Below are 11,136 nucleotides of genomic sequence, written 5' to 3'. Positions count from 1 at the left end.
AGCCAACACCATTATATAGTTGTAAGTATATATTTCTTAAGTAGTTGACGAGAATATTAAGGAAACCTGTTTGGATTAACCATATCCTGATATCCATAGTGTACTTTTCTTATGGAAACGATGCGATTGTTCTTGTTCAATTCAATAAACAAGATATGATTTTCAGGTTTATCGAAATATGACAGAGTCTCATGACGTATGGATGCAAGTGTGGTATGCTCTGGTTAATGTGCACAAAGGGAACATGGAACGAATACATGCTAATTTTGAAACACATATTGAATGGGGTTTTCAGTATTGCACTTCAGTGCAAAAAGCAATAGATTCAGAATATTGTGCACAAAATGCATTGAAAATATACACTTACATTTCACAAGTTACATATATTAGTTTGTAAGAAAACTACTTTATTAAAATCATGTAATGAAAAGCAACCCGTGTCACATTCCGGCCAGTAAATCTATCTGAAGTTGCAGTATGCCATATTTCAATTGTCAGAAAGATGAAATATTTCATTGATTGGTGCGCATCCAAAAATCAGCGCCCTCGACGGTGATCTTGATTTCAGCACTACTTATGGATAATATCAACCACTGATTAACATGTACATTGTCTAATTATTGGCATTTTAACAATTTTCAGTGAATAAATTGTGGTTGTCTGATCTAAAAAGGCTACTCAAGTTACAACTAGTACAGTTATAACATGACGACAGATTCAAAACAAAGCTTTTGCTTAAGATTTAAAACTTGGTACACTACACTTCCTATGGATAATATTGACCACTAACATATACAATATATATTTTAAAATAAGTAATTGACTAATCAGAATTAATGTATTTTTGGTTACTTGATGACAAAATATCCCAGTTGTAGCTAATGAAGGTTTAAGGAAATTGCAGAGCAAGGGATCAATATACACCCCTTTATACCATACTCAAGCCAAGTTATTGTGTTTAAACAGAAAATATGGAATATATACCCTGGTCGTGTTATGTCACGACAACGTGTGTCTACATCACTGGTTTTGCTGTCCTCAAAATATTGAGTGAAAACGTTGTAAATCGCCATCATTTTCCCCATACATTGTGCTTTACCAGGTATAATTATATTATTCCCCAATATTTTACTTCATTCAGACGGAAAATAATCGCATACTAAAGGTTTGTCACTACTTGTCTAGCGAATCGTAGTGACAAGGCCCCTGAGGTCATCCGAATTTCCTCAGCTGAGTGTTGAAAAACATTAAGTAACAATATTTTAGTATCTATGACCTCTCAGATATTAAAAAGACAAATTTTTCTTCATATCGAATACAGGTTATTTGAACGGGGATTACACTCCTTGTCATAACTACTTAGCATTTTGGGTGCTTGAGACATACTCTATTCTTATATCTAACAATGATGATGTGGTAATTGATTTTTTCAGATGTCAGAGTTCTCATTTCGTCTTCTATTGCAAGATTTAACACTTGGTGCCAATGTTATCATTAACCCACTGATTATCAACACACTACCAGTAATGAAGAAGGCGACATCAAAGTTCTCTGTTTTGCCATAAATCCAACCTATTAGAAGTAAATTACATATGTTACTAAATTTGTATATGTTGTAACATAGCGATTATAAACCCGGAATTTACAGAGAAATTGGAGTTAACTTGGCGTTTCATTATGGGGCATGACATTTACGGTCAGATAACTTAAACTGCGGAATAAACAAAGAGGTGTTACACACAGTTGAAATGTGGACACAGATAAATAATCATGTTATGAAAGTAAACAGTTGAAACCATAAACATCATCAAGTTCATACGCAGTCATTTCTGCTGTGGTCTGTTTCTACTGCACTGTAAAAGAATAGCAATACTTATCACTTTTCATGGTGTGATAAGGTAAAGGCTCATGTTGTGTATGTGGTGTCTTTGTTACTGTTAGTCTGGAGTTGAAAAGTACCTATCTTTATGCGCACCCAAAACAAACAAACATGTAAACAAACACAAACAAACAAACCAACCCAAAATCACCACCGTGTCCCATGCATGGTTCACCAAAGTAAAACCGAAAATTAAATAAATTGTAATGTAAGGTTTTCTGTTTTACAGTGCAATCTTAGTTACTAGGAATATGAAATTATGTGCTTTTCAGACTATTAGCTATTATAATATTACTTTATTTCCATGGATTAAATTTTATATCCTTACCAGTGAAAAGAGGTCCAACCAAGTATCCAAACCCCATGATAAGGTAATCCCATCCAATAGCTATAGCCATGTTTTTCTCTCCGACACACTCTTTTATGGAGATTGGTATCAGCGACGTATAGATTCCACTCGACAATCCCAACATGGCAGAAAATATCAATAAAACAGCATAAACATTGATCAAAGGGTTCAGCAATACAAAGATTCCGAAAGTGACAATGGCGATTCCAAGAAAATGTGCTGCTGATATTATTTTGAAATCCACTAAGAATCCGTGACATATACGGCCTGCTAGACTGCACGCACCAAAAATAGTTATCAGGAATGCAGCGTTTAACTTTGAAACACCAGAGGATACTGTACGGGCAAAGAGATGTGCGTTAATCGCACTGAAGCCAAATCCTTCAAGGAATTGGGCAACAACGATAACAGTGAAAGTCGGATTGTCAACAAATAAGCGTAAACCAAGAATAGAGACAGCCTTGCTCAAGTTATACGATTTACTGTTTTCAAGGTGGATGTATCTCTTTCGATTTTGGACACCTTGTACATCGCTGACTACACTTTTGAATTTAGAATTCTCATGATGATGCAACGAACCCGTTTTCAATGTTTTTCTTGACTCACAAGATCTTCTGCTGGGCTCATCAGAAGATAGTGTAGAACTAGGACCATCCCTAGGTAAGGCAGGTGGAGGTGTCGATACCCTTTTCTTGCATGGTTTATCACAATTTACAGGTTTCATTAGGGCTCCACATACAACAATCTGAGCACTCAGTCCAGCTGTTATGAACAGAGTTCCTCTCCAACCATAACATTCTATCAATAGATGTCCGACTGGTGGATAAGCAAGCATGCCAATAGCCGACCCACTGTAAGCTAGTCCATTCGCGAAGCCATGTCTTCTCTCGAAATACTTGCTTATTAGTAAAATGGCCGGTACAAAGGAAAGTCCCGAACCAATGCCTATATATGAAAAGTAGTGTAGAAAACGGAATTATACTAATCCACCCATACATTTGCTTGTTTTCAGGGAAACATTGTGATTGGTCAAAATAAGTTTATATACAAAAGTCTTTGGAGACGTGGCACATACATGTATGCGACAAGTGGCTTGTTGAAGAATATGGAATGGTGGAAAACACTAGGAGGAGGTCATCCAGCTTGTTAGAATGTTCACCCTTTTTAATCCGGCCTTGGGAGTGGTCGCCCGGCATATACTGATTTACCATTGGTCAAAACTCCCTCATCTTGTGTATATCGCATATAGTATCCTATATTGGAATCATATCCTAGACCTGTAGCAGCCCTGTTATTCATTTTTGTATGTTACTGATGAGCAGTAATGCTCAAGGTGAATAAATAATTAAATAATAAATATCCAACCTACATTGCTCACAAAGCTAGTGTTACAAGGAAAAAATTCTCGTTCGTGGATTTTATAAGAATCATACATATACAGCATTCCTATTTCTCATAAATCACAGCCTCTTTTACTGCACCGTGCAAGACCGTCTGTCCAGAGTTCGTTATTTTGCAGTGCCGCAGAAGAAATAACAGGTCTAGGGGTTTGCGAGAATAATGTTGCATGGATATTGGCGTACCAGTTACACGTCTGTCAAATCAAATGGTTTTATCCAATACCCCCCCCCTTCTTAAAATGGTGCTTTCAGAAATAAAAACGTTTAATATGGATTATTATATACCTGTGCCCAGAGCCCCAGATCAATCATGCTTGATGACGTTTAACGTGACATATCACTTTTGACATGTGACATAAACGTCATGATAAAAACGGCTTTCTGATTGGACAAGACACAGCGATTCCGAACATAAACAAACAATAATTGTGGTCGATGTTCGACGTTGATGTTATAAATCGCGTATGACCACAACATTGAGACCGGGTACTAACTTCGTATTACTACACTTCACTCTTATCAATATCATTACATGTATATTGATTGCAATATCATTTCATAAATTGCTAGCTGTGATCAGAAGAAAAACGTGGCATGCATGTACTCACCAACCAAAAGAGCATATGTGATGTATAAAATATACAGATTACGGGCCATAGTAGATAGAAGAACTCCAGTGGTACATAGAAAACCACCGAAGATGACAGTAACACGTGATCCATACTTTTCGGTCAATTTTCCAGCCAGTAGACCTGAAAAAGAGCAATAAATGCTTGTCTTTATTACCACTGTGTGGCATAACCGTATGTTAAAGCTTATCATGCATACTGCCATACACATACCTGACATACAGTTTACTGCACCAAATACAGATGCAATCATGGCCACCTCTTCTATGGTCTTGTCAAAGTATTCAGCAAATTCTAACAGTATCATTCCTATGGAAAAGAATACAACACCAATGACTATGTTTATGACCACTGTAGCCAGAACTACTACCCAACCATAGCCTCCATCTGGGCTTTTGGTTTCAACGACTCTTGTTCTCTGTACCATTCTGCCAATTTTATATCACAGCAAAACAAGTTGGTCAAAGTCTATCTGTTTTATTTGCCAATACTTGATACAAAATGTACACTGTCTATGACGTTTCGTGCCAAAGACTACCTTATGGAAAGGTCAAATGTGGACACTTGATAAATTGCTGAATGAAGAGGTCATTCGATATCGAACTGGTTACTCCTGAAGTGCCTAGTGTACAATGGCATGCTTTGCCATTGCTTCCACTATAAAAAGTGAGCTCGCAGGGGACAGAACATTATGTGGTTTGAATAACTTCCGTCATGAAAGCAATGCCGTGTTCGTGAATAAGTGTTGTCGTTGCCGCCATGACTGTAGATGATGTCGACAGTCCAGACATTTGCTTATTCTTGCCATAGCGGTACTGGTCCACACAATATTAAGGGTGGGCCAAACATTTTTTTTGACGTCTGAGTAGTCTCGGTTACCCAGCCTCTCGATGCTGGGGACTCTTATACGACACCACCCCAAACGAGAGTCTGGAGAAACGAGATTCCAACTCGCCAACGCAGGAAGTACCGATCGAAGCAGTGCATGCTGGGGAATACTTCACCTCCAACATTGTAGGCTAAACGATTTAGATACTTTCGCGACAAGTTATCACTTCTATCTCAAATATCATACATCTAAACTACAACAAACAAGCCTCGTAAGCCCACTTTTTTATGACTTTGAAGAAATGTACTGTGTGACCCCAGCGCGGGATAGGTGAAACGTGGTTTTCCTCAGACTCTCGTTTGGAGTGGTCTCGTAGGCAGGGCCCCAAGCGGCGACAGGCTGGGTAACCGAGACTAACGTCGGAACTAAGAGTCGGTCGGGTAATGAGAAATAAAACAAAAATAGGGTCACCCTTTCACGTAAAATTTGTAGCAATGGTTGTAAAAACATGTTTGTTGTGCCAGACGATGAAATATTACAGTAGAGTTAATAGTAGCTATGATCTTTTAAATTAAATGTTAAATATTTGATAAGTAACATGAAGTTCTGTTTTAGGTTGATGGGCGAAGAATAAAAGTAGAGAAGAATTTGATTTGAAACTTTCATGTAAGGCCTAACAAAAAAAATTATGTGATTCCGATAATGCTCAATTTTAGAATAGGTGGGTAGGTAGATTGTTAAATGTGTGTATATATATATATATATATATATATATATATATATATATATATATATATATATATATATATATATATATATATATATGTGTGTGTGTGTGTGTGTGTGTGTGTGTGTGTGTGTGTGTGTGTGTGTGTGTGTGTGTATGTATGTATGACATGTGTCTAGTTCAGGTAGTTATGTTTTCCATATGGTCTCTGTGTTATTGGTTTCTTCCCAGCAGATGTACAGCCATTACAGATTAGAAGAACAATATTATAATTTATTATCTTTTTAAGTTGATGTCACTTTCTGTATCCACTACATAATTCTTGCTAGACTACATAATTTTCGCTATTTTATTATTTTTTTCTTGTATACGTAAAACAGTTTAGGGTCAGCGTGAAAAACTAGGTGGGTGGAGGGTAACCAGAACCAAACATTTGTTTTGTCAGGCCTATTATAAGTGTAGCATATGACAACAAATTGTAAGAGTGCTATCTAACATTTTCCATCAAATATTATTGCCAGCATTTAATACTGAGATTCAAGAATGGTTGAAGTAACAGGAAATCATGGACAGTGAAGTATGTTTGGTTGTTATCGCATAAACGTGTGAAGATACCCATGTGACGTCAAACAGGACTCACAGATCACGAACCCGAATCACCCTAGCCTCTGCTCTACCGGAAAATGGTCTTTCAACTGTTCAGAATGACGTGTTCCTGTCATTCTACGCTACGATCACATTATCGTATACATTATGTTCCTTGAAAAGTCGTCAGACTGGTAAATGCTCATATTACTTTACATTCATCCTTGGATGTTTAATCAATGTTAATGTCATGTTTTCAAAAGTTTTACTTACATTTTAAAACTAAAATTTAATATCACATGTACATCACAAGGCTAAAACCGATATTTTGGCTGAAACACCACAGTCCAATCTAATCCCCGAAGTACAATCTGACCTTTCGATTGATCTCTCACAGGTCATGAATGAAAAGAACATCATTACGTTGTTTGCATGCCTTCAGACTCGATTTTTAGAAAAAATGAATACTAACAAACACCACAATAGAGTAATCACAAAACAGTATCAACAATAATGACTGTTTCGCAGTATCATGAATTAGTATATTTTCCTAAATGCAAAATAGTGTATATGGAATTGTATACATATAGGAAAACACTAATTCTTGATACTGCGAAACATTCATGCTTGCTACTACTGATTAGCGATTACTCTATTGTTTATATTTGTCCGTATTTATTATTTAGTTATGTCTTTGTTTGTGTGTTTTCATAAACTAAACTGAACTAACTGTGCATAAGTCCTCCGTGGTGAAACCTCAGGCCAATCAAACATTGTGTAACACATTAGGGGGGTGGAGACCTCTTCTGTTTAGGTAACCCCCTTCAATGTTACTCTCTCTCTCTCCACTCTGTACACGGGATCGACTTGGACTTTTAGGGAATTAGCTCAGACTACACACAATGTTCATGGTTAACCTGGATCATGTGGAAGTGACCAGTCAGGGAGCAGATCGAAGCTCCTGACCTCAGACCGTCTCTTCCAAAGACTGAATCCATCATTTTATTATTCCATCAAATTCTTATAAACATAAAATATACAATACTCAAATGATTGGGTGATAAAGTAATCAGCACCATAAATGACTAAAACGGAAGTATTGCCGTCGCCTTAATTCAATGCAAATGATATTGACAAATATGAAAACTAGCCAAACAATGTGATCATGTCATTGTTCTTCCAACTGTCTGTAATCAGTCATTATTTGACACTGTTGATCTTATAATAACTTAATGTTGTCATCTTACAGAAGAATACTATTCGCGAAATGCAAACATTTGTTCTAAGTATTAATTCATGACAGCTGAGAGTTCACGGTGACTTCGCAAAACATCAAAACTTAGCGAATATCAAAAAGTTGTATTCTCTCATCCGTAACAATTGTTTGGTGGTCTGCGGTTTAAAACGTAACCCTGTTCAGGCAATCACCAATGCATCCAAATCCATCCATATCCATAAGTATTGCCACCATCAGTAGATGCCATATTTGTTTTCTGATTGGATACCTGATCGAGACAACTTGTAAACAATATAGCGGCATGCACCAATGTCCGTCTCACTACATAGAGTAAATACACAAATACTTCTATATTCCCCTAAATTTGGACATTGCTGTTAATAGCGGTGTTGGAATTGGATGGACTATCAACATAATGCTACCAAAATTAGACAACCAGCTCTCCAATGACTAATCAAAGGGATGTCGTCCAATCGACAATAACCTCTAAATGATTATTAGGTAGTGTATTCCTTGAGATGTTTTCTTCGTCGTTTTGCTTTCTTTTGCGAGATCCAATTTTAGGTGCTAATACTATTAGTAGACCACTGACCATTGACACACCACCAGTGATATAGAATGCGACATCAAAATTGTGTGTTTGGCCATAAATCCAACCTGGAAAATATAAATTACAAATTTCATTCAATGTGATCTGGTATATCGCTGAAATCATATTGCGCGTATATGGATCTTGCCGGAAAGAAGGAAAACATAATGCCCCTACCGTGTGTTGCGGGAAAGAAAGAGGAAGCACAATAGTTCTGCTTCTACCTGTGTCTGCCGGTAAGATACAGACAACATGATGTCCAGATGTGTGTCTTTCAGGAAAGAAACAAACAACATCATGCCCCTAGCCTGTGTGTGTCTTTCAGGAAAGATACAGACAACATGATGCCCCTAGCCTGTATGTGTCTTTCAGAAAAGATACAGACAGCATGATGCCCCTAGCCTGTGTGTGTCTTTCAGAAAAGATACAGACAACATGATGCCCCTAGCCTGTGTGTGTCTTTCAGAAAAGATACGGACAACGATTCCAATGTACGTGTGTCTTATTGGAATATAAAATGTTTTGAATGTGTAACGTGCAGTCCAATATATCAATATTCCACTTTCCTGTATCAACTTACGATAAGTTTATCCTAAATTACAAACAGAACATTTAGTATTATTGTCCGAGATCCCAAATTATTGGGATTTGATAAACAAGAATAAAGCTGTAGAACCTGTTTTGTGTGTTTTCTACGGTATTTAAGCTTAAATAAAATTGATAATATCTCTAATCTCTCTGATATAACAGTAATGTTCAGTGTTAAGAGTATGTGGCATCTTCATTTTATGTCGAAAACTACTGAAAATGTAAGGTCTGGTAAAGGAATAAAGAAGTAAATTGTTTTTTCATCAGTGAAACACACTATTTTGAACAGTGAAGGTTTCCTTGTAGCTGGACAAAATAGAACTCACACAGAAAGGCTAATGTTTGAACAAGAATTAATTTATGATTTTCATTTATGGGGCTTTAGAATAGAATATGACAGTGCATGTGATGAATAGAGATACTTTCTAATAAGTCTCTGTCGTGATACATAACAAGTAGGTATTTATACTTAATCTATATCACTGTTGTCTGTTTGAGAGAAAAATGAATGCAGTCACAGTCATAGATTTTAAGTTCAACCGGTAAATTTACCCTTTTCTGGATTTCAAATTGGGACCAGGTCATTGGCCTGAAGCACTCTTACTGGAAGATGTACATTTTAGTAGTAGGATACATTGAGCATACAGCGCCCTCACTCAAAAAGTGACGTATCAGCACCTCATAGTACCGTTTCCTAAGAGCTTTCTCGCTTGGAAGTCTGTAGAAGTGTAAATCAGGGATGCTTTTCACATTGATCAGACATCGTAGAAAGCAGCAGTGATCTATGATAACTAAGTAACCTCTCCCATGTATACACCCAAGGTACAGACATACTGGAAGTAGAGCGACACCATGGACATTTTGGAAAGGCCTATTAATATTACACATCTTGGGAAAAGAAAGGGTGATAGTAACACATAATCATTTATTATAAGCTAATTAGTGTGGGTTATAGAAGTAGCTGTATAATTTTCTTACCAGTAAAAATAGGTCCACACAGAAATCCAATGCCCATTGCGAAGTAGTCCCATCCAAAGGCTACAGGCATGTCTTTCTCTCCAACACACTCCTTTATAGCGATTGGTATGAGACACTGATACGTTCCACTAGACAATCCAATCATGCCATTAAATATCAATAAAACAGTATAGACATTGGTCAAAGGATTAACCAATACAAAAACGCCGAATGTACTAATCGCAATGCCAAGAAAATGTACTGCTGATATGATTTTAGAATCCACTATGTATCCGTGACATATACGTCCTGCTAGACTGCAAGCACCAAATACAGTCAGTAGATATGCAGCATCCAACTTGGAGACACCAGTAGAAACTGTGCGAGCAAAGAGATGTGCATTCACTGCACTAAAGCCAAATCCCCCGAGGATTTGGGCTATGCAAATAACAGTGAAGATTGTATTTTCAACAAACAAGCGTAAACCAAGTATTGAAACAGCTTTGTTTACCTTGGAAGCAGAATTTCTGTTTTCAAATAGTAAGCTTTCATTTTGATGTTTTACAGTATCTTTATTGCTGACTAGACTCTGAAGTTCAGTGAAAGTTTGTCCTTGATTCAAAACATCAACCTCGGTGTGTTTTCTTGGTTGACAAGAATTAGTGGAGACGTCTGAAGATATTCTAATACAATGTTCAGCATCATCATCTCCAGATACTTTAGTCATAACTTGTGATGTCTTCTTTTCGTAAGGTTTTACAAAATTCATAGGTTTCATTAGTGCTCCACACACAAGAACTTGAGCACTCAATCCAGCTGTTAAGAACAGAGTTCCTCTCCAACCATAAAATTCTATCAATAGATGTCCGAGTGGGGGATAAGCAAGCATGCCGATAGCCGAACCAGAGAAAACTATTCCATTTGCAACGCCATGTCTTCTCTTGAAATACTTACTTGTTGCTAAAATTGCTGCTGCAAAGGCCAATCCCAAACCTAGACCTGCAGGTGAAGAAAGAAAAAACATCTGAGATACAATATAATAAGTAAACTACAAAACCATATATTGGAAAAGTTATAATGTTATTAAACCTGCCCAAGATGTAATTGAGACTGTCACATTTATTTCTGATCATCAAATAACAAATATTATATTCGCTAAAAATTGGCCGATTCCGAGTTACCTGTGAATTGGTGGTCAATATTATCTGTAGGCAGTGTACATGTACTGACAAGTTTAAATCTTGAGTGAAAGCTAGGCTTAGAACCTGTCGCTATGTTAAAACTGTACTAGTTGTAAACTGTAGTATCATTGTTCGACCGCACATCCACAATATATTCACTGAAAAGTGTTAAAATAATGAATATTA

General features: G+C 36.9%; 2 protein-coding genes across 2 annotated transcripts; both read right to left on the bottom strand.

Annotated features, from left to right (window-relative positions):
* Window positions 1-1,429: 1,429 nt before the first annotated feature.
* Window positions 1,430-4,684, bottom strand: LOC144433193 (monocarboxylate transporter 12-like). The gene is made up of 4 exons (XM_078121501.1): window positions 4,471-4,684; window positions 4,237-4,380; window positions 2,208-3,173; window positions 1,430-1,572 (listed from the first exon to the last, which is right to left on the bottom strand). Exons 1-4 carry the CDS (start codon window positions 4,682-4,684, stop codon window positions 1,430-1,432), a joined length of 1,467 nt encoding a protein of 488 aa, XP_077977627.1.
* A 2,681-nt stretch (window positions 4,685-7,365) lies between these two features.
* Window positions 7,366-10,076, bottom strand: LOC144433408 (monocarboxylate transporter 14-like). Its single transcript, XM_078121713.1, has 2 exons — window positions 9,791-10,076; window positions 7,366-8,292 (listed from the first exon to the last, which is right to left on the bottom strand). Exons 1-2 carry the CDS (start codon window positions 9,933-9,935, stop codon window positions 8,090-8,092), a joined length of 348 nt encoding a protein of 115 aa, XP_077977839.1. The 5' UTR covers window positions 9,936-10,076; the 3' UTR covers window positions 7,366-8,089.
* Between the last annotated feature and the right edge of the window lie 1,060 nt (window positions 10,077-11,136).

The sequence above is a fragment of the Glandiceps talaboti genome, chromosome 3 (genome assembly GCF_964340395.1).
Source record: "Glandiceps talaboti chromosome 3, keGlaTala1.1, whole genome shotgun sequence".
Taxonomy (NCBI): domain Eukaryota; kingdom Metazoa; phylum Hemichordata; class Enteropneusta; family Spengelidae; genus Glandiceps; species Glandiceps talaboti.
This window is presented reverse-complemented; position numbering and strand designations above follow the sequence as displayed.